This window comes from Rhinatrema bivittatum, chromosome 2 (genome assembly GCF_901001135.1).
Source record: "Rhinatrema bivittatum chromosome 2, aRhiBiv1.1, whole genome shotgun sequence".
Classification (NCBI taxonomy): Eukaryota; Metazoa; Chordata; class Amphibia; order Gymnophiona; family Rhinatrematidae; genus Rhinatrema; species Rhinatrema bivittatum.
Window position 1 is genome coordinate 203,000,661 of NC_042616.1, and position 24,910 is coordinate 203,025,570.

The 24,910-nt window shown below is 45.7% G+C and overlaps 1 protein-coding gene across 1 annotated transcript in view; it reads left to right on the plus strand.

Annotated features, from left to right (window-relative positions):
• LOC115083250 (histone deacetylase 4-like) overlaps window positions 1-24,910 on the plus strand; it is a 395,601-nt gene that overhangs the window by 342,523 nt on the left and 28,168 nt on the right. The window contains exon 6 of the mRNA XM_029587058.1: window positions 6,595-6,748. Coding sequence (XP_029442918.1) covers window positions 6,595-6,748 — 154 coding nt within the window. The remainder of the gene's footprint in view (window positions 1-6,594; window positions 6,749-24,910) is intronic.

A 24,910-nucleotide genomic window follows, 5' to 3' on the forward strand; every position in this document is an offset into this window, starting at 1 on the left:
TAAATTAAAAGAAAAATTGTATAAGCACAGAATAGGGTAAATTGTGACTTCAATAAGGCTAATAGGGGTTTCTGTCCAGGGCTTGAACTGAGGGGGGAACAAGGGACATACAGTTCCCTTAAGGAAGATAAAGACAGAGCCTCTGTTCCACCAATAAATAAAATGGACTAGATTCCACCAATGTTTTTGAGCATCAGGAGGTGCTGCACTGAAGAGTCTGTTTATGTAGAGCTGTTTGCTGGCCAGAAAAGAACTGGAAAGGAGACTCCACAATAGAGATGTGCATTCATTTTGAAACAAAAGTGTAAAATGTGTTGAATGAACCCATTTTTGTTTAGATTTTGAACTGCTGGTAACTATCTCTAGTCCATCATCTCCAAGATCCCTCTGGATGGCTCTACAAGGCAACTAAAAGTAATCACCAGTTTCTCTGTGTCTTCCATCAATGAGTAGCCTCTATTAAATTAGGAGGCTAAAATGCACTCACGTTACACCAAGGTTCAAAGTGGACTTAACGTGCATCAGTCCGCATTGAAAAATAATCCCTTTAAAATTACCTATTTTAGATAGCTCATCTGATTCTAACCTGAGGAATCCTCATCCTTGCTGTCATCTGGAAGATCTCTTACAACTATTTAACTCCTCGAATAAAGTATCACCATGACAAGTTCCTCTTGAGAGCAGTCTTTTCATCTTTGGAAGTCTATGCAAAAATACAGACTTTTCTGACAGATAATCTTGACCGAGTCAAAGGGGCTTCTCTTACCATCCGGCCTTGTCAATGCCTGGAATCAATAACCTTGAAGTTCCTCCCACTTGTCTATCTCTGCCATATACCATCTATCTTCAAGAGGAATTCCATGCCTCCACGATCAGTTCGCCATCCTTGGCAATATTTAAGGGATTCCTTGTTCCACTGGGCATTCCTCGTACCCATGCCTACCAAAGGGCATGTGGGAACTTGCAGGTTTATCTATCCATTCTCCAGTGGTATCACTTTCACATCCAAAACTCCAGTTTGATGTTCAATTGGTCTTCATCATTGTTACCACCAAAAGAATGATGTGTGTGTGCTTTCTACTTCCATCTTGATCAACTAAGAACCAAGTACCGAACTATGCTCCAAGATGTGACCATTCATCTGTGCTTTTTGTTCAACCCGGACGCCTTGTTTTCAAATTCCTCCCACCCTGAACTGCTAGAATCTGAGATGCTGCCTTGCTGTCCTGCAATTCCCATATCCTGCTAGATCTGTGCCTTCAGTGTCTGTCTATGTCTTCTTGAGTCCTGATCTTCCATATCTTCAGCTCCATGTTTTCCAGCCTTGAATTCATCATCGCCTCAGTTCTTCATCAAGAAGTTTCAGCTTCATTTCATCGACCCCCTCTGTTGTAGAAACAGACCTGGGGAGGGGTTCTTTTGAGGAGGGGGTACTGTTACGTTGCTGCTTGCGGCTAGGCCACAAGCAACCTCTCACCTTTTCACTGCCAGCCTTCCAATCCTTGCAGCCCGGAGGCTGCCGACATCTCCCCCACTGCTGCTGCCGTTCCGCAGCAGGCCACTGCCATCGTCGCCACTGCCGCTTGTCCTCTTCACGGCCTGGGGCCGTCCCTGCTCCTTCTTTGCGGCTAGGTCACCACCGCCGCTTCCTTCATCCGCAGCCTGGAGGCTGCCGCCAGTACCATCTTTTCCGTGGCCAGAAGGCCGCCATTGATGCTCCTCTTTGTGGCCTGGAGGCCGCCGACGACTCCGCTACTCCTCCTGCGGCCTAGGTGCCGCCTTCTCTGGCTCTTCGCAGCTAGGCTGCCACCAACATTCCTCTTCGGTGGCCTGGAGGCCGACCCCAACTTCTCAGGTTCTTTGTGGCCTAGAGGCTGCCTCCGACGTCCTCTTCCACAGTCTGGTGGCCGCTCCATAGCTCCTCTTCATGCGGCAGGGAGACGCCAACTATCTTCTACCTTCGTGGCAGGGAGCTGCTCATGTCGGGGCCTGCTTCCTCTTCATTCAGCAGGGCTTCGTTCTCCATGGTCCTGCCCCTTCCTAGGCGTGTGGCTGTGTCTCCTCTCTTTATTTAAAGGGCCAGAAGTGGGCCAGAAGTGAGGACATCAGCTCTTCCTGCTGATGTCCTCTAAGCATTTCCTCTTCAGCCCTATAAAGAGGGCCTTCCTTCATTCAGTTTTCATCTTCGAAAGGAGTTGGTCATGGAGTCAGACCTCTCCTGGATCTTCAGTTCCAGCTCTTCGTCCCAGGAGTCTTCCGTGATCCTTCTTCACTTCTTCAAGGCACTCTGCTCCTGATTGGTCCTCCTTGTTTTCGTCCATGGTTCCTGAACCTCTGTCGTCATCTTCGTTCCATGTTCTGGTCTTTCGACGGATCCTGTCCTCTTGTCTCCAGATGTCCAGATGTTCCTGTGTCTTCTGATGTCCAGATGTCTTCCTGTCTCCGGATGTCCTGATGTCCCCTTGTCTTTTGATGTCCAGACATCTCTGTCCTTAGATGTCCTCATCTGTCATGTTCCAGATATCCCTGAGGTCCTCCTCTCTAGAGGTCCCTGATGTCCAGATGCCTAGATGTCCTGATGTCCTGAGGTTCTGGTGTCCTTTCGTATCCAGTGTCCTATGTTCCAGCCCTGATGTCCCGAGTCCTGATCCTGAAGTACTGTCAGTTCCTAGCTCCAGGTCAAGCTTTGCCTCGCCCCGGTCCTCATCTCCAGCCGACCTTCCTGGAGTAAATCCGTATCTATCCAGTGTCTGAGTCTGGTGGCTGGAGCCCTTTTCCAGTTGGATCTGTCCTCGATCACTTCCCAGACTCCTCCTCGTTCTAAGCCTCAGTCCTGTGCTTCTTCCACTCTCTGCATGGTCCGTGACCAGACTCTTCAGTTTGTATAAGTCACGCAATGGGACAGGGTAGTCCATGACCAGTCAATGTCGGTTGAGTAGGGCGCCCTGAGGGGCAGCACCTGTCTAAGACTCCGAGTATTCCGAGTCTTTATCCTTGCCGGAATCTTTCCAAATTCCAAGTCCTCATCGGAGTATCTGGAAACTCACCTGACTCTCTAGAATCCACCTCTGATCTTCATCCACATCTGAGCATCTTGTGTCTGAGTTCCAAGCCACCTCATGTCCTCATCTCATCTGAGTTCCAAGCCACCTCATGTCCTTGTCCCATCTGAGTTCATTTCTCTCCTTATGTCCTCGTCTCATCCAAGTTCCAAGCATCCTCATCTTGTCTGAGCTCCCAAGTTCCAAGCATCCTCATCTCGTCTGAGCTCCCAAGTACCAAGCATCTTCATCTCGTCTGAGCTCCCAGGTACCAAGTGTCCTCATCTTGTCTGAGTCTCCAAGTGTCCATGTCTCATCTGAGTCCCAAGCTCCACATGTCTTCATCTCATCTGAGCCTCCAAGCTTCCTCGTCTTGTTCAAGTCTTCAGCCTAGTCCAAGGCCGAGGTCCCATCTTGTTCCAAGTTCCAGTACCATCGCCTGTCCTTGACCTCTGTCCATCCTGCCGCATCTGATGCTCCCCAGTGGCAGGTCCAAAATGGCTATCGAGTGACAGTAGGGCTACACCAGAGACCAGCATTGCATTGTTGGGTCCCTACCAGTGCATGCAGGTTCGGCAGAGGTTAGGGCTCGGTGGCCAGTCTGCTCTTCCCATGTTTGGACATGTCTTGCCTGCCACTGCGCTTCTACGGAGCTTCTCTCTGCAGTTGTGTTGTGGTCCAAGGGCACACATCTCCCTGGAATTGGGAGCACTCCCTAGCGCTCCCTCAACATTAGACGTTCTCATGAGGGACTTTGTCAAATGCCTTCTAAAAATCCAAACACTCTACCAGTTCACCTCTATCCACATGTTTATTAATCCTGTGAAAAAAATGAAGCAGATTTGTGAGGCAAGTCTTCCCTTGGGTCAATCCATACTGACTGTGTTTCATTAAACCATGTCTTTTTATATGCTCTGTGTTTTGATCTTTAGAATAGTTTCCACTATTTTTCCTGGCACTGGTCAGGCTTACTGGTCTAGATCGCCCTTGGAGCCCTTTTTAAATATTGCGGTTACATTGGCCACCCTCTAGTCTTCAGGTACAATGGATGATTTTAATGATAGGTTACAAATTTTAACTAAAGGCCTAAAATTTCATTTTTGAGTTTCTACAGAACCCTGGGGTGCATACCATCAAGTCCAGGTGATTTGCTACTCTTTAGTTTGTCAATCTGACCTACTACATCTTCCAGGTTCAATGATTTTGTTCAGTTTATCTGACTCATCACCCTTGAAAACCATCTCCAGAACCAGTATCTCCCCAACATCCTCATTAGTAAACACAGAAGCAAAGAATTAATTTAGTCTTTCTGCAATGGCCTTATCTTCCCTAAGAACCCCTTTAACCCCTTGGTCATCTAATGGTCCAACTGACTCCCTCACAGGTTTCTTGCTTCTAATATATTTTAAAAACTTTTTATTGTGAGTTTTTACCTCTAAGGCCAACTTCATTTCAAATTCTCTCTTACCCTGCCTTATCAATGCTTTATACTTAACTTGTCAATGCTTATGGTTTTCCTATTTTCTTCAGATGGATCCTTCTTCTAATTTTTGAAGGGTGTTTTTTTGGCTAAAATAACCTCTTTCACCTCACCTTTTAACCATGCTGATAATCATTTTACCTTCCCTCTACCTTTCTTAATGCATGGAATACATCTGGACTGTGCTTCTAAGATTGTTTTTTTAATCAATGTCCACACCTATTGTACACTTTTAACCTTTGCAGCTGCACCTTTCAGGTTTTTTTGTTATAACTATTTTCCTCATTTTATTAAATTTTCCCTTTTGAAAATGTAGTATTAGAGCTGTAGATTTACATATGGTCCCCCTTCCAGTCATTAGTTCAAATTTGATCTTGTTATGATCACAATTGCCAAGTGGCCCCACCACCATTACCTCTCTCACCAAATCCTGTGTTCTACTACAACTTAAATGTAAAATAGTTTCCTCTCTCGTTGGTTCCTGAACCAATTGCTCCATGAAGCAGTTGTTTATTCCATCCAGGAACTTTATGTCTCTAGCATATCCTGATGTTACAAATTGGTTAGCTTCCCTGATTTCTCTTAGCATTTCATCTGTCTGATCATTTTGGCCAGATGGATGGAAGAATACTCCTATCACTATGCTCTTAGCCAACACACATGGGATTTCTACCCATATGTTAATTTTCTACCACTTGAATATGTTCTATATATAAGAAAAGGAGGGCAGGCCTAACCAGCCCCACTACACCCTTTCCTTCTGACAAGAAAGAAGCAAGGGAAAGGGAAATCTGTGGGTTCCCATCCTATTGCCGGTGAGCCATCAGCAGAAAGGTCAGAAGGTACTCTGTCAACAGGGTCAGGAGGTGCCCATGGGGCCCTCTTTCAACCCGCTGGCATCTAGCAGGAGGTTTGATGGGTTCTTGTGGGTCCCTCAGTTAGCCTGCTATTCTCTGATAGAAGGGTTTTTTTTAGTCCCCGAGCTATTCTGCTTGTCTCCAGAGGAGGATGGGGATGCCTGTGGATCTGTAATCAACCTGTTTATCTCTAGCAGAATGACTGGAGGAAGAGGGTGCCTGCAGGTTGTAAATTAGATATGCAAAAACTCTTATTTGATAATTTTACAATCCTAAATCAATAATTTGGTTCATCATGGGAAATGTTTGTCCTGCTAATATTTAGCATTTTTCCATAATATTTTTCACATATTCCACTAAATAACATTAACTTTATTGAATATTTTGTTGTTATTTAATTGTACTAATATACTGTGAATAGCATTTATGTGGTTGAAGAGAATAAACTTTCTAGGGAGTTCTCATTTATAAACTGGAGGCTGAAGTCTTTCTGATGCTTTATCCCCCTTGCTGTAGCTTTGCACCAGGAACAAAAATCCCTCCTTTATAACTAATGACTGTGCTCCGGCATCAACCAGGGAGTTGCATTAAAGTGTTAAATAAATTATTATTCTAGTACACGCCCAGAGGTTGGAGGCAAAAGAACATCCAGGACTAACAAACTCGACTTGATCTGGCAGCACGCAAGCGTTCAGTTCATGCCTGACGTTTCTCTTGCTTTCCCTAAGCTGCTACGGCACTTTTGAGCAAAATCTCAACAGTAACACCGTCCGCCCTGCCATTCATTTCTGAAGTGTTTTCCTTGTACTTTTGCCCTTCTTAAGTTTCAGCCATGCCTTTCAAGCTTCAGCATCAAAGGTTGTGTTTTCCCAAGTGCCAGCAGCACACAGGGCTCCCCTGCAGTCCCCTACCTACCCCTTCAGCTGGAAACAACCAAAGCCTCCCAATGGGAAGTTGCTTAGTAAGTTTATTAACTTTCCAAGGCAGAAGCGCAAAGGACACACTGTTGTAGTAAGAAGTCTTTCCAGCTCTGCCCATTCCAGGAACCAGAAGCACACATGGGCAGCTTGAAATCCTGAATCCTGCTGCGTCCAGTGATTCTAAACTCAAAGCCATGCTTGGTACATTAAGAAGTAATTACTATGCTTTGCCAATGGCCACCGTGCTAGCTGGAGTTCCCATCAGTTATTGTGCTTTTCTTTTTTCTTCTTTCCAGGCAAGTACTGGAAGTCGGTGGAGAGGTATTCTGCGCCAGCAGGCAGCTGCCTTGCTGACACTCAGAAAGGAGAAAGAGAGGAGACGGAGGCTGTCTCTGCCATGGCCTTGCTGTCAGTAGACGTTCGACAGTCCTTTCCTCAGGAAGACATCAGGTCTGTACGTCTGTCTGCCACACTCGGGATTTATGGTACATGGAAGGGCAAGGGTCGCTGCCTTCTGATAATAAGATTGAAATATGCGGATTTAAACATAAAACTGAAAAGAGCAGCTACAGCCATTAGAAACCATTATAACAACACAGATAGAAAATGATATTATTCATTACATCAATAACAAAAATGAAAAATGCCCCCAAATATCTTACATTATATGCCATGAAAAAACATTGTTTTTCACTAATGTTATCTTGTAAATGTGAGCCATATCAGACAACTGCCTTCACCTCTCCAAGCCGAAACTGAAGCTCAAGTTGCAAATTACTGAATATAGGTCAAGAACCATGAATTGTTCTGATTGCTTCTATACCATAATTAGCCATTTTTAATAATGATGGAATATCACATGGAATAGTAATGACAATAGGAAGCTATGAATTTGTATCAGTGATCGACTGCAACTGCTAGAAAGAGTGGGAGGAAATTATGGCAGAGCCTCCCTCTGTGATGAAAGGACCTGCAAATGCACGTGCAGGCCATTTTCTCCAGGATGTTGTGTCCACACTGTTTGAAAGGAAACAGTGCACACAGGTACTTTCTAACCCTACCACAAATGGAGCTGAGCTGGCCTCTTGGCGTTATGGATCCCAGCATGTGAAGGTAAGCTAAAAGCTTCCACTCAGCAAAGCCTTGAGATGCTTTGGAAGTTATTGCCAAAAAAGGTGGGAGCCTGAAAACCATCAAGGACAATTTTTTTTCTGTGTGTGTTCAAAGCTTTTTAAATTTTCTTTTATTTTAAGAATTTGTGAATGTTTCTTATATTGACATTAATGTTTGGGAATGTTGTCCTTTGAAAAAAAAGGCTTTCTTTATGATTTTTATTTTGGGGGAGGGGTAATTTTGTAGCATTATACATAAGATAGACAGCTAATATACACATAAGTTATGGTACATTTATGTATTTCTCACAGGACAAGCAGGATGGTAGTCCTCACATATGGGTGACATTATCAGGATGGAGCCCAATCACGGAAAACTTCTGTCAAAGTTTCCAGAACTTTGACTGGCCCCTACTGGGCATGCCCAGCATGGCACTACCCTGCAGCCAGCAGGGGTCCCCCTTCAGTCTTTTTTTTCCACGCAGCAGTAGCCTCGCGGTAAAGGAGCTCTGAAGAGATTCCTGACAGGAATTTTCCTCACGGAATTATTAAAAGTTAAAACTGCCCCACAGGGGTCCCTCCTCTAACTTTCTCTGACCACGGTACTTCGGTAAGTTTTTAACCATTTTTCCGTCGATTACCGTCAAGTTGGCCCTCGCGGCTACTGGCCGTTGACTGTACCGCGGCTCGATTTTTTTCAATGGCCATGGCGTCGGGGTTCCGTTGGTGCCTGGACTGTACTCACACCATGTCTATCACAGACTCTCATAAAGTCTGAGTAATGTGTTTAGGCCGTGAGCATGATGTCCTGATTTGCACCAAATATGCCCTAATGACACCAAAAGTTTGCAAGGCCAGAATGGAGAAGATGGAACTCCTCTTTCGTGCTCAAATCCCGACTCCGTCCATTGCATCGATGTCATCGGAACCGGCACTGTTGACTTTGCGCCAGCATCATCCACCGACCGGTGACCGACCACCACTGATGACTTCACGGCCATCGACACCCTCTACTCTCCCTCAGGATTGAGGAGATTGTAGGGAGAAACATCGCCATCGACACCGTAAGACTCGGACCATCCAGGGAGCGAAATCATCGACCTCGCCATCGTCCGAGCCACTGTCGAAAAAGCCCCATCCAGGAAAGGCATCGTCCATTCCTGTGACCGGGTCACTGAAGCAACCCACACCCGATCGGGGTTCAGGAGCCGCGACTCTGCCTGTAACGGTGGTCCCTCCGGCTATGCCTCTGCCTCCTTCTGTTTCGGAGCCAGGGCTGCTTGCTCCAGGTCTCCGAGACGAAGTGGACCTGCTGGTTCAGGAGGCCATTGACAAGGCGATGCAACGTCTTCAGGTTCCTCCTGCACCGACACCGGCACCAACTGTGGAACCCACCATCGACCCGACCGGCAGTGCTGGCACCGCTGCTATCCAGGATGGAGGCACTGATGGCCGCCTTTCCACCGATGGATCCCGGGTCTCTGATGGCTTCGATGCCCTCCCTGTTGACAGCATCATCGGGAGGATAAACACCGTTCCGCATTCCTCCATTGGGAGTTTTGCCTCAGCCATCGATGTCAATATGTCCCTCGCCACTGATTCATCCATCGGTGCCGATACGTCTGAGGGCACCACCAATTCGTCCATCGATGCCTTCGATGCCTGAATCGATGCCTTCGATGCCTGCACCGGTGCCTTCGATGTCTTCATCAGTGCCTCCGGTAATTCCTCCGATTCTTTCGGAGCCTAGACTGGGACCCTCAGGTATCCAACCTCCTCTACTTCCTAGAGGGAAGTCTGCTGATCCTTATGATACTTGGGGTGATGATACCTCATCAGACACCGATGACTTACCTTCACCACCTTCACCCACTGAGAGTAGAAAGTGTTCTAAATTTTTTGCGAAGGAAATGTCTGAATTGGTTCCTTTTCAACTACAGACAGAACAAGATGATAGGCACCAGATGATGGAGCTACTCCAATTCCTGATCACCTCTATTCCCATCCATCAGGTCCTTCTTGATCTCCTCAAAAAGAACTGGGAAAATCCTGGATCAGTTGCTCCAGTACACAGAAAGGCTGACATCACTTATTTAGTTCAGTCAGCCCCAGGCTTTCAAAAATCACAGCTTGATCACCACTCGGTTGTGGTAGAGTCTGCACAAAAGAGGGTAAAAAGGTCAAAACCTCCCTCGTCTACCCCTCCTGGTAAGGAACAGAAATTCCTGGACAACATTGGTCGACGAGTATTCCAAGGGGCCATGCTCATCTCCCGAATTGCTGCCTATCAGTTTTATATGACCCAATATAACAGGGTCATCTTTAAGCAGATACAGGTCTTCTCAGACTCCCTGCCTTAGCAATTCCAAGACCAACTACAAACCCTTGTAAGCAAAGGTTTTGAGGCAGGCAAGCATGAGATCAGAACATCTTATGACATTTTTGACACCTCTACCAGAGTGTCTGCAGCGGCTATTTCGGTGAGACGGTGGGCCTGGCTCAAGTCTTCTGACCTTCGCCCAGAAGTGCAAGACCAGTTGTCCAACCTACCATGTGTAGGAGATAATGTATTCGGTGAGCAGATCCAATGCACGGTGGATGAATTAAAAGACCATCATGAGACCCTAAAACAGCTCTCTTCGATGCCTTCCAACTTCTCCTCAAAGCAGCCCTTTAGAAAGGACTCTAAGAAGTTGTTCTACCATCCAAGGAAGTCCTACCTGCCACCAGCCAGATCCCATGCTACGAGACCGTATCAAAAACCTCAGTCTCACCAAACCCGAAAACAAAAACCATAAACAGCTCCCCAGCCAGGGCCTGCTTCCGGTTTTTGACTTTCACTTAGAGAGCAGCAGCCAGATTCCTCTGTCGCACATACCAGTTGGAGAGCGACTGTGCCACTTTCACAACATGTGGCATTCAGTCACAACCGAACAATGGGTATTGGAAATCATTGCTCTGGGTTACCATCTGAACTTTCTTGCCCTACCACCGGACTCCCCACCTCTACAGATGTGGAGAACATCCAACCACTCCATCCTTCTGGATCAAGAGGTTTCTCTCCTTCTCCAGTCAAGAGCAATATAACCTGTTCCATACTCTCAGCAAGGCCTAGGGTTCTATTCCCGGTACTTCTTAATCCCCCAAAAATCGGGAGGTGTCCGTCCTATTCTAGACCTATGGGCACTCAACAAGTACCTTCAACGAGAAAAGTTCAAGATGGTCACCTTGGGATCGCTTCTACCTCTTCTACAAAAAGGAGACTGGCTCTGCTCTCTGGACCTCCAGGATGCATACACCCACATTGCGATAACTCCAGCTCATCGCAAGTACCTGAGGTTTCTAGGAGGCATCAAGCACTATCAATAACGAGTGCTTCCGTTCGGCCTAGCATCTGCACCACGAGTCTTTACAAAATGCCTCGTAGTCGTTGCAGCTTTCCTCAGGAAACAAGGTGTTCACGTCTACCCCTATATGGACGACTGGTTAATCAGGGCTCTGACTCAGCAAGCTGCTCTATTGTCCCTAAATCTAACCCTTCACACTCTAGTTTTGTTAGGATTTCTCGTCAATTACGAAAAATCCTATTTAGTCCCATTTCAAACCTTGTCGTTCATTGGGGCAGACTTGGACACCTTGCAGGCAAAGGCTTTCCTGCCTTGACAATGAACGCTAACTCTTGTGTCTCTCGCTCTCCAGCTGCAGTCTCAGCAAGCTGCGACCGCTCGCCAATTTCTTGTCCTTCTGGGACACATGGTTTCCTCAGTCTATGTCACACCAATGGCCCTCTTAGCCATGAGACTCATGCATTGGACTCTGAGGTCTCAATGTATTCAAGCTACTCAGCCTCTGTCGACCATTGTCCACATCACCGACTCACTCCGTCTGTCTCTCGCCTGGTGGAAAAATCAGACCAATCTCCTCCAAGGATTGCCTTTTCAGACTTCGAATCCTCAAGTCATTCTCACCAACGACGCTTTCAACCTCGGGTGGGGAGCCCACATAGCCGATCTACAGACACAAGGCTCTTGGTCTCCAGAGGAGGCCAAACATCAAATTTCCTGGAGCTTCAAGCAATAAGATATGCTCTCAGGGTTTTTCAGGATCGCCTGTCAAATCAGGTCATCCTAATTCAGATGGACAACCAGGTGGCCATGTGGTACATCAACAAACAGGGAGGCACAGGCTCCTTCCTTCTGTGTCAGGAAGCTGCGCAGATATGGGCGAAAGCCCTCTCCCATTCGATGTACCTCAGGGCCACCTACTTGCCGGGCGTGGACAATGTGCTAGCAGACAAGCTGAGTCGCGTCTTCCAATCGCACGAGTGGTCACTCAACCGCTCCGCAGCGAACTCCATCTTCCAACAATGGGGATATCCTCAGATAGACCTCTTTGCGTCCCCTCAGAACCACAAAGTGGACAATTACTGCTCCCTCATACGCAGCGAACTCTCTCAGCCCAGAGACGCATTCTCTCTCTCATGGGCAACCGGCCTGATTTATGCATTCCCTCCACTTCCACTTCTCTTGAAGACTCTCATGAAGTTACGTCAGGACAAGGGAACAATGATCCTGATAGCACCTCACTGGCCACGCCAAGTGTGGTTTCCCATTCTTCAGGATCTCTCCATCCATAGGCACATTCCCTTGGGAAAGGACCCGCTTCTGATCACTCAAAACAACGGGTGCCTATGTCATCCCAATCTTCAAGCCTTGTCCCTGACGGCATGGATGTTGAAAGGTTAATCTTTCAGCCATTTAACCTTTCCGATCCAGTTTCCCGTGTCTTGATTGCTTCACGGAACCCTTCCACAAGAAAATCTTACTCTTATAAATGGAAAAGGTTCACATCATGGTGCTCTTCTCAGTCCCTTGATCCCTTTTCTGTCCAATCTCGAAGTTTTTGGACTATCTCTGGCATCTGTCAGAGTCAGGTCTAAAGATATCTTCCATTAGAATGCATGTCAGTGCAGTGGCTGCCTTCCATAAAGGTGTCGGGGATGTCCCTATATCAGTTCAGCCCCTTGTAACATGCTTTTTGAAGGGCTTGCTTCTTATCAAGCCCCCATTACGTCCTCCAGCCCCTTCTTGGGACCTTAACCTGGTTCTCGGTCGGCTCATGAAACCACCATTTGAGCCTCTTCACTCCTTCACTAAAATATCTCACGTAGAAAGTGATATTCTTTTTGGATATCACTTCAGCTCGCAGGGTTAGTGAGTTACATGCCCTAGTTACCTATCCGCCTCACACTAAACTCCTGAAGGACCAGGCGGTACTCCGCACTCACCCTAAATTTTTACCTAAGGTAGTTTCAGATTTTCATCTCAATCAATTCATAATACTACCTACCTTTTTTCCCAGGCCCCATTCCAACCCAGGAGAACAGGCTCTGCATACCCTTGACTGTAAACGGGCTCTAGATTTGTATCTAGACTGTACAGTTGCCCACAGGAAGAGCACTCAATTGTTCATCTCTTTCCACCCTAACAAATTAGGGCAACCTGTGGGTAAGCAGACTCTCTCCTCCTGGTTGGTGGACTGCAAATCCTTTTGCTATCAGCAAGCGGGCATTCCTTTTCAAGACTGTGTTAAAGCATACTCTGTGAGGGCCATGGCGACTTCAGTAGCACATCTGCAATCGGTGCCACTTCCTGACATTTGCAGAGCTGCCACCTGGAGTTCTCTCCATACTTTTACAGCCCACTATTGCTTGGACAAAGCCGGAAGACAAGATTCCATCTTCGGCCAATCTGTCCTGTGTAACCTGTTTCCAACGTGACATACCAACACCCCTCCGCCTGCCCGGAGGGGTTCAGGATGCCCTCTACCAAATTCCACCCCAGTTGTTGTGCCTGTTGCATACCTTTGGGTATATTTGGTGCATGTTCGGATATCCTCAGCTCGGTACTCATCCATATGTGAGGACTGCCATCCTGCTTGTCGTGTGAGAAAGCAAATGTTGCTTACCTGTAACAGGTGTTCTCACAGGACAGCAGGATGTTAGTCCTCACGAAACCCACCCACCACCCCGCGGGATTGGGTTCGTAATGTTTTGTTATTTTATTTTTTGGCACTGCCTGTAGCTTTCAAATAAGACTGAAGGGGGACCCCTGCTGGCCGCAGGGTTAGTGCCATACTGGGCATGCCCGGTAGGGGCCAGTCAAAGTTCTGGAAACTTTGACAGAAGTTTTCCGTGATTGGGCTCCATCCTGATGATGGCACCCATATGTGAGGACTAACATCCTGCTGTCCTGTGAGAACACCTGTTACAGGTAAGCAACATTTGCTATCTTTGAGTAACAATCTTGCTCCAGGCAGTGATCTGTTCTGAACATTGGGGGAGGGGGAGGGGATAGGGTAGTCCAGAGTAATGGAAGGGGTGAGACAATTTCAGATGTGACCATGGAAGGGAGGTGAAGGCCAGGGGTACCAATGGCAACGTTTTAAATGAAACCGGGAAAGGTGGGGGGGGGGGGAGAGATTGTGCTTCTTTTGGGGCTGCTGGGCCTAACAGGGCTATTTACATTTAAGGGGGGAGGGGAAGCAGGTCTAACGTTATCCGGCTAACTTAGGCCTGGATTCATCATTCTTTGCAGAATTCTTTGCAGAATGATGCATCCTGCGAAAACAGGGGGGGGGCCTGCGAAAGCCCACAGCCTTCGCACCATGGCAGTGCGCTGGCTGCTGGCTTTCATACCGAGTAGCGCCACCGTGAAAGGTGGTGCTATTTGGCGCGCTACTGCTGACGATAACGTTACTAACATTATCGCCGGCAGCGAAGACACCCCCGACTCCGCCCCTTCCCCGCCCCAACTCCTCCCCTCCCCCTAATTTGCATTCTATCACATGTGAAAAGGCCCTTTTCACATGCAATATGGCCTTATCGTGTGCCTTAGGGCCCTAACGCACACGATAAAGCTTTAGAAAATAACCCCCTTAATTGGATATATCCGGTATTCAGTTAGGTTAGTCAGATATCTCAGCCCCTCCCTAGAATGCCCCTGAAATTCCCCTTTTTTACATGGCTAAATTATAGCTGGATAAGTAGTTATTCAGCTATAATTTAGCCAGATAAGAGACTGAATATGCTGTATAAGCCATTTAGATCGATAACTTGTGAGTTATCGATCTAAATGGCTTTTTAATATTGACTTCGTATATGCGTATATCTCTTACAAAATAGTAACTGCCATATAATAAATGAATGATGGTCAATAAAGACCAAATGGTCCATCCAGTCTATCCAGCAAGGTTATCCCTATGTGTACTTCTGAACCCTGCTCCGGAACGCCCTAGCCTGACCCTTTCTATCTTTGCTAAAATGTACACGTGAAATGGATAAAACATGCATACTCTCTATATTTATAAAATTGTATATGCACGTGTGCATGATATTTATGTGCGTATATGTGATTTTTCACTCATTACCTGTTTGAAAATTTTCAGCACAAGTGTATATATATTTGCAATTTTATGCACACGATGGCCATGTAAATTTCTAAAGAGCGATTTCTGTGAGAAAATCACTTCTTTACCCACGGAAACCGTTTGAAAATGATCCTCCCTGAGGCTGCTTCTGTTGTACAACTCTTTTTAACTGATGAGGAAGGCCTTACATAAGCCAGAAATTCCAGTTCCCTCATCTAGCCTGTAAAGCTTTCCCTAGGATTCACTACCCTCAGACAGTTGAAAAGGGTGAGAAAAGAAAGATAAGACCATATCAGGAAGGATACCAGATCTTTTAGCAGGACTAACTTGTCTTGTGAGCTGAAGGAGTTAATTTAAATCATACACTGTAAGTGACCAGAAGCAAAAATAGGTCCAAAGCAGTATTTGGAAGATGCCTATTCTCAGTTAAGTATTATAAGAAGGTACAGAACAGGGAAACTTAAAAAAATATCAGAGTTCAAAATGGAAGAAGTGAGTGAAAGAAAAACTTGATAGGAAACTTTTGCCAGCTATGTTGGAGAATATATTGGTGTTTGGAGTGAGATGAGTCATTTTCACTCAGATTTTGGGCAAAGCTGCTCTTTTCCTGGCCAACTCATATCTGACTCATTTACCACTCGTGAATAAAGGATAAAATGCTCTGGGCTGAGCACCATTATAAGTATTTGTATCTTTTTTTTTCTTTTCTTCTAGTAATATTTTTTGTTTTTCAAGTGAGAAAGCAGAAGAGTGCGTCCTTTGGTTTGAAGGACAAGGTTACGTTTGGTGTGGACTCCCATTGATGCCGCCCACTGAGTTGTTTCTGGCAGGCTCTTCTCACCTCCCTGCTTCCTGGACATTTCCTAGAATCTGGCTTAATAGAAGGTCTAGGAGTAGGGAAAAGGAGAGGCGATATAAGGAGGGAATGTCAGAATGGGAAGTTGCCTTTTGATTTTGCTGGCAGTTTCTCCTACCCCACTAAACTGCAGCCAACAGTTTACTGGCACTAACTGTTGACTGCCACTTACTGGACTATGAACGATAGATAGATGGAACATATATTTTCACATTGCTACAGGTTTACACAGAATAAAGGGCATGAAATCAGTCCAGGAGTTTTCCACTGAGAGCGATCCAGAAGGAGACTATGAGAGGAAGTGAATCAAAGGGTAGGATAAAAATACAGGTTAGATGATAGAAACAGAGTAAACAGGTCACATTCTTGCAAGCTGAGCAGTACATTTTCAAAGGGGTTTCATGCATAAAATTTGCATATATGCACATAGCATGTACTTACGGATATGCTATTTTATAGATCTTGATAATACACGCATATTTTCCATTTTGCACATACATTTTACCGTTGGAAAAACGGGGCGAGATAGGGGCATTCCGGGTCGGGGTTCAGAAGTATGCGTAATAGTTGTTATTTTGTAAGAGATATACATGTATACACTACCAAACTTATTTGGATATTTCACACCTGCTGATTGACTGGCCCACGTGAAATCAGACTTGTCTTTTGTCTGCAGTTTTTGGGTGGGAGGTCTGGGTGAACTGGTAGGAGTTCAGAGTGACGTGCTAGAGGGTTTAGGAGATGGACTGGGTGAACTGGTGATTCCAAGTATGCATGCCAGTATTTTTTGAAAACAGTACATATGTATATTTTATAAAACATCTGCCTCCATGTATAAAGTGGGGTTATTACCAGTACTTATATTTTCATATGCACCTAAAATATATGCACATGTTTATAAAATAGATAAAGTATGCTTTTTCTTGCATAGGAAATATTCACGCAGACTGAAACATATGCATGCATCTTCAATACAGAACTACATGGTATTTTATATACTGTACAGCGCCCACTGCACAATTTATAAAATACTAGCATTAATCTCCATGCGTCCATTTATGTGCCGTGGATGGGTTTGGAAGTTAGAATCCCTGCAGATGACCTTAGTTCACATACTTTATGCAAATTTTCAAGGAAAAGCTATCCAAATTGTTTCTCTTGGAAAATTAGCAGGTTTAAGTGCTGCTAGATAAAAACAGGCACCTACTTTACACCAACTGTTCATGTGGGCAGCTGTGGGGGTGGAGGGCAAAATCGTGCATTAGTACATTTGAAGACTGAATGTATGCCCTCAAGACGCTCAGAAGAACTAAAAGTGCATGCATTGTGGAACCTGCCCACATTTTAGTGGTATTTGAGAGAGGCAGTTTTCAGTCAGGGCATTTTACACATGCAAATAGTTATTTACCTGATTAAATGGCCTTAAAATATACTCTCCACTTTGGTTTAGGTTAAAGAAAGACCAGAGGTCCATCAAGTTCAGACTTTTTCTGATTGTCTAATAGTTCTTTCTAAGGTAATCCAAAGGAAGGCAAAAACTAATGCATCTATAACCAGTTCTGCAGTAATAACAAAAATAATATTGACTCAGACCCTTAGATTTGGCTATCAGCTCAGCAGGGCCAATGCAAGGGTATTATTTATTTATTTATTTATTTATTAACTTTTATTTACCGACATTCGTGAAGCACATCATGCCGGTTTACAATGAACTCAAGGAGGAAAATTACAATAAAACAATAGAGCAATAAAACAAGGGAGGAGGGTGGGGAAGGAGGAAACGGAGGGGTGGGAGAGGGAGGGGATAGGGGGATGGGAAAGGCAGAACTGATAGAAGAAGTAAGAAACAAAATAGAGGAAAACTATATACAGTTGACAATATGTACGATATTACGATCAACTTATGTAGAGCTAAGGAGGTATTGAGAGACTGGCTGTATTATCTGAACGATGGTATTCACTTAAATATAACGTAATTTGGGGGTGGTTAAAAGGATTTAGAGGCGGTATGGAGGAAACAGGGGTAACTGGGGTAACATGGAGGGTAGTAGAGGGGCAGAGGGTGTGTTGGGCGGGGAGGGGGTACAGGGGGTAGAAGGTCGAGCCGGGAGGAGCTGAAAAGGGAGAAAATTTAAGTTTGGTTTGTATCGGGGTAGGCCTGTCGGAAAAGCCATGTCTTGATTCCTTTCTTGAATTTGTGAAGTGAAGTCTCTAGGCGTAGGAAGGTGGGGAGGAAGTTCCAGAGGGTGGGACCAGCGACGGAGAAGGCTCTCCCTCTGGTGAGAGATGAGTGCGCTGATTTGAGGGATGGGGTGTGGAGGGTGCCTGTAAGGGCGGTTCTTGTGGAGCAGTCAGAGGAACGGTATTAGCACCCCAGGCAAACCTTACAGCCTGGTGCTTCCTCCCCCCACTTCCGCACACAAAATTTAAAATTATACATTTATAACGACAGATTTTACATAAAAAATGACATTCTGAGGTAAAAATAATATACACATTGTTATGATAGTTACATGCACTGCTGTGGTGCCAACCAGAAAACTGCAACTTGGAACTCATATGCATTAGACCTATTGAAACATGTTGGGTGTGCCACATATTTATAAAATTTCTACCCTGCCCAAATTACCAAAATCTATTCTGTGCGGTTCCCAGAGTAACATACATAATCATAGACAAAAAATACAAAAATCAGAATTAAAATACCTAAAACATTCTTACAACTAAATTAATTAAAAGGTTTCTGATACAGGAAAGCTTTAACCTGCTTTCGAAACAGTTTATAATCGTGCATCTGCCAAATACTTGCTGGGAGCTTATTCCAGAGAACTGGAGCCGCCCACAAAAAGACCCTGTTCCTTGTTTCTTGCAATTTGGCCATTCTATTCCCAGATACATTTAATAAAAAAGTACTTTCTGACCTCAATCAAATTGTGAAAATAATGGTCAACATAAAAATATCACAAAAAAGCAGAGTCAAAAGAATGAGCGCAAAAACTGTAAACCAGAGACAAAGAGCGCACAAGCAAAGAATATCAACAATATAATAGTCCAATATGCAAAGTTCCCAATATATGAATTAAGGTAATATTATTGGAGACACAGCTGATGGGGTGATGTTGGACCTTCATACCACTCACACACGTTATTATGCCAGCGTTGTCAATGGGTCATGTGGCGCACGCATGTTATAAAATGCCAGGTCGGCGCGCAAGAGGGGATCAACTTTAGCAATTACTTGCGGCAACGCATCTGGGCCTTCCCCAGTTCCCTCCAGTCCGCTCCAGTTAAGGATTGGGAGAGAACTTCCCAGGTCCCTAGCCTAACCTCTTCCCCTTCCCCTATCCTAACTAGCCCGAATTTTTATATTTCACCTTTTGCTCCTGCCGGCACGCGATTCCACGGCACAGTGGCAAATGGCCGCTGTGCTGGGCACCTCTAGCCCCACCCCACCCTGCCCTCGGACCGCCCCACCCTCGGACCACCCCTTTTTCAAGGCCCGGGACTTACACGCATCCAGGGGTTTACACGCTTGGCTGGGCTGTTTGAAAATTGGCCCGGCACATGTAAGGCCTGGCCATGCGTGTAAACCCCGGAATTTACATGCGCCAGGGTTTGAAAATCTACCCCTATATGCATTATATTTTTTTGATTTTTACTTGCAAATAAAAAAATGGGAAAAAAAGCTACGTCCCTTGCTTAAACAGCATAACAGAGCCAAATTGAAAGACACCGGGTTGAAAGGCACCCTGAGTCCACCCAACACAACTTCGTGTTTCGGTTTCTGCTTCAGGGGTGAGGAGGATACAGCGGTAGGGATGTGAATCGTGTCCTCGATCGTCTTAACGATCGATTTCGGCTGGGAGGGGGAGGGAATCGTATTGTTGCCGTTTGGGGGGGTAAAATATCGTGAAAAAATCGTTAAAAATCGTTAAAAAATCGAAAAATCGAAAAACCGGCACATTAAAACCCCCTAAAACCCACCCCCGACCCTTTAAATTAAATCCCCCACCCTCCCGAACCCCCCCCAAATAACTTAAATAACCTGCGGGTCGTTAAAAATCGAAAAATCGAAAAACCGGCACATTAAAACCCCCTAAAACCCACCCCCGACCCTTTAAATTAAATCCCCCACCCTCCCGAACCCCTCCCAAATAACTTAAATAACCTGCGGGTCCAGCGGCGGTCCGGAACGGCAGCGGTCCGGAACGGGCTCCTGCTCCTGAATCTTGTCGTCTTCAGCCGGCGCCATTTTCCAAAATGGCGCCGAAAAATGGCGGCGGCCATAGACGAAAAAGATTGGACGGCAGGAGGTCCTTCCGGACCCCCGCTGGACTTTTGGCAAGTCTCGTGGGGGTCAGGAGGCCCCCCACAAGCTGGCCAAAAGTTCCTGGAGGTCCAGCGGGGGTCAGGGAGCGATTTCCCGCCGCGAATCGTTTTCGTACGGAAAATGGCGCCGGCAGGAGATCGACTGCAGGAGGTCGTTCAGCGAGGCGCCGGAACCCTCGCTGAACGACCTCCTGCAGTCGATCTCCTGCCGGCGCCATTTTCCGTACGGAAAATGGCGCCGGCCATACGCGTATGGCTGGCGCCATTTTCCGTACGAAAACGATTCGCGGCGGGAAATCGCTCCCTGACCCCCGCTGGACCTCCAGGAACTTTTGGCCAGCTTGTGGGGGGCCTCCTGACCCCCACGAGAATTGCCAAAAGTCCAGCGGGGGTCCGGAAGGACCTCCTGCCGTCCAATCTTTTTCGTCTATGGCCGCCGCCATTTTTCGGCGCCATTTTGGAAAATGGCGCCGGCTGAAGACGACAAGATTCAGAAGCAGGAGCCCGTTCCGGACCGCTGCCGTTCCGGACCGCCGCTGGACCCGCAGGTTATTTAAGTTATTGGGGGGGGGTTCGGGAGGGTGGGGGATTTAATTTAAAGGGTCGGGGGTGGGTTTTAGGGGGTTTTAGTGTGCCGGCTCACGATTCTAACGATTTATAACGATAAATCGTTAGAATCTGTATTGTATTGTGTTCCATAACGGTTTAAGACGATATTAAAATTATCGGACGATAATTTTAATCGTCCTAAAACGATTCACATCCCTATGGTGTCGACTTTAATTTCTCAAAAGGTAAAATCCAAAATGAGTGCATTCAAATGGCAGCATATAAAGACTTACAAGTATGCAGAGACAAAATATTCATACATCCGAGTGACCGCTGTGCCAGCTTTCAGACACCATGGCACAGACAAAGAGGCATTTTAAAGGAATGGCAAACGTAATGATTGATGTGTGCACTCCAGAGCTGACCAGATTTTCTGTGGGAGTGAATACAGTATCATTGGCTTCTTTGACCAGATCCTGATTAAGTGCTTTTTAGGTGAACTAAAGGACTTCCAGATTGCTTGCTATTGATCTCTGGGAATGTAACCTGGATTTTAGTAACCATATTGGTCCTGGAATGAATGGGGAACTTTGCAGGACTTGATACCTTTTAAAGTACCAAAAACAGATATTATATTGTGTAAACTAGGTAAATTGATAAACTCATTCACAGACTCTTTAACTTTATCTGCCACTCTCCTATGCCCATGGCATGAGAAAAGATTTGCTGCAAACACGTGGGATGTCAAAAACATTCTATAAACTGAATAAATAGATGTTATATAATGTATTATGCATTTGCTATACAATCAATATAAGAAAACATATGGGAAAAGATTTGCAATACTTTTTATATTTCAATTTCAAAAACATCATAAATGTTTACAAAAAAAAAAATCCTTCCATAGGTTTCAGAAACTTTGATAACATTTCTGTTGCAAAAGGTCAAAGTCTGGCCTTCTACCAAAACATTAAAATGAGGCTTAATTTATGCTCACCTGGCTTTTCACCCAGCTGTGGTCTTCTGATCTGGGTTCCACAACTGACTCATTCATCCTGCCTTCAAATAGTTATTGACTGTGGTTTAGGACTACTCAGAAGTGCAAATACAACAGAATGCCAAGTTACCATTTCATTGAGTTAGAGACTGATCAAAAACAAATTTCTTGATGAATCACAAAGGAAAACATAAGCAACCAGAAGATGAAAATAGAAACAATTAAACAGCCACAGTGCAATGAAACCTGTTTAGCTAAAGAAAGGCATGCAAGCCAATCCTTCCTTTTCCCAAATAGGGTCATAATTAAGTGACTACATTATGGAAGGGCTGGGGGAGCCTGTCTTGCTGGGCCCATGATAATATGGGCGCCAGCCGGGCTCCTCCGGTCGGATGCTGGAGGGATGGGTGGGCGAGGGAGAGAGCCGGGACGCACGTCCTTGCACTCCGCCCCCCCCCCCTCCTCCCATGCGATGATGTACCTGTGATGCGGCGGGGCCGACACACCCGACCTGAGGGCTGTGGTTGGTCGGCCTGGCTGTGTCACTGGGTGTTTGAATGGAATATAAAAAGGGGTGGAGTCATTGGGCCCACCCCTTTTTTGATGCGAGCAGCCAGCCTGATCCCCTCCCTCCCTCCCCTTTTTTTTTAGGTGTTATGGGGCTGGTTTGTCGCAGCTTGGGGGGGGTTATGCGGAGTGACCAAAGCCAGGACTCAGTTGGGGTGGGGTTCAGAGTAAGGAACCCGCTAGGTGACGGGCTTTCTTGTCTCTGGCTTCAGCTGCGTGTGACTGGGTTCAGTCTCGTTCTGGGAACCCCCTGCTGGGGGCTGTGGTGGGGGTCCCGATTAGTGGCGGGATGCTGCTGGTTTGTGCAGGTTTGGTGGCCTGCGGAGGGGTCATTGTGCTGAGATGCGGTAGATGACCCCGGGATGGGAATTTGGAGTGTTAAGTTGGCTCTGGTGGTTATTGTATCAATAAAGCTGCGGCCTTGTTTGAATTCCAGAAGGTTATTTGTGTGTTATTATATCATAAGACTGTAAGGAGCTGAGGGGAGGGGACCATCAGTGCTGGCTGCCCATATTATTTCAGAATCTAAATAAAAGGTTTGGCAACTTTTATCACACTACAGTTCACCCAAGTTGTCTTCTCGTTGATCTACTGAACCTTTGAAAAGACACTTGCAGTGCTTGACATTTATAATTTAACATGAACCAGTGTAAGATTTTTATTAGAATCACGTTTAAAATAATTTAGTGCATCATTTATACAAGGATTTAGGAGGATAATTTTCAAAGACATGCGCGGGGGTTGTGCACATAAAATCAGCATATATGTGTAACCCTTCCTGGAATGTTTAGTCCCGAGAGCACACAATCATATTTATAACCTCTGGGGCTGCTCCAGCTAGCTGGCTCCTTCCCAGCTCAACTCTTGATCCTAGGGGAAGATTCTTTCTATGGAGGGAGACTCTAGTCTATGGCCCAGTGTGTCCCTTGTGTGTATTTGTAGCTGTTGTATCCTCTGGAGGGAGATGCTTACAGTCCAGTGTTTTCCTGAACACCCAGCCCCGTGTCCTGGTCCCAAATTAGTGGAGATCCGGATGGGGTCTCCTCGCTCTTCCTTGACTCCATTAAGCTGATATGAAAGGTGACTCCTCAGGTTGAAACGTCTTTGGTGGGGAGAACTTGCTGATCCAGCCAGGCTCCCAGAGAAGAGAGGTGGCTTAAAACCTCTTCACAACAAAAAAATGTATTTTCCTTCTTGAAAAGAACAGGATACATTTCTGCAGTCAAACATCTCACTCAGAAAGATCTGTCACTGATCTTGCCCACCTAGGAAATAGACTGGTGCTCATGGATCTTCAGTCCTCTGGCTTGAGAGCCAATGTCAGAGGGGGTGTCCAGTCACATATGCACATAAGTAGGTACTGTGCATGGAAAACAAATTTTCAGAAAAGTAATAATACCCCCAGTATGTCAGTGCCTCTTGGAAAAGTATGTGCACCCAAAAAGGCATTTTGAGGTTGTTCCAGGGCGGGATTTTATGCATTTATGCATTTTATAAATGGAGCATGCATGTATATCATCAAACGTGCGTGCATGTGTAGAGATCCTGTTAGCTCCCTACTTGGATGTACCATTGGTATAGGGAGGAGACATAGCAATAATGTGGGTGTTTGGTTTCCCCATGTAGAAGCAAGTTATTGGTAGGTTCTTCTGGTATATAAAGCCAGACCACCATCTTAAGAGTATGGATTTCTTAGTTTTATTTTTGCAGAAGCAGCCAACTCTGACTTTTCTTTAATTTTTCAGATTTGAGTTAATGCCTCCTTGGAGCCTTTAAGTTGTATGGGAGTTTCTTTCCCCCCTCCCAATCCATTTTGTATTTTTAAATGTATTTGTTTAAGTTCTGAGTACCCATTAACTAGGGACTCAACTAAATTAATTTCTTTCTTACTCTAACATCAAATGGGAGAGATTCCTTCAAAAAAGATTAATCTAAGATCATCAAGATCTGAGGAGAAGAATGACTCTCAGCCATCCAGAGGAGAAGAAAAAAAAAGAGGGGAGAAAAGGTGTAAGAATGGACCCCCAACAACGCCCAATATCATATACTGGAGATTTGGAGAGAAGGAGGAATGGGAGTATCACTTTGATACTTACAGAGAGAACAGGAGAATGTCTGGTCTCATTCAGATACTGGGAGGAGGAAGATGTAAATTCATAGGAGAAGACATCATGGTGGAGGTAGACGATAAATGATTGTGTTGAAAGGTATTTCACATTGGATAGGGATGTGCAGAGGGATGCCATACATTGCATTTGGAATTCGTATTCGTCGGGGGGCAGATACGTTGCATTCAGCAAGGGGGGCCCCCGATATGTACATGCATTAATTCTTATTCGTTTCCCAGCTAAAATTGAATTAAGTACAACCCCCACCCTCCTGACCCCCCCAGACTTACCAAAACTCCCTGGTGGTCCAGTGGGGGGTCCGGGAGCCATCTCCTGCACTCACACCTTCAGCTGCCGGTATTCAAAATGGCATCGATAGCCTTTGACCTTCTATGTCACAGGGGCTACCGGTGCCATTGGTCAGCCCCTGTCACATGGTAGGAGCCCAAGATGTGCGTTGAGTGAAAACGAACTTACTCCGATTAGTTTTAAATGTGCCACATGCTAACTTCATAGAGTGCCCCCTAGTCCTTCTATTATCCGATAGAGTAAATAATTGATTCACATCTACCTGTTCTAGCATAAGTTTCAAGTCTGTGAGCAGAAGCACCAATTGTCAAGGCTTCAGCCTTACAAGCTTAATTTTAGGTTGTACCTACTTACGCG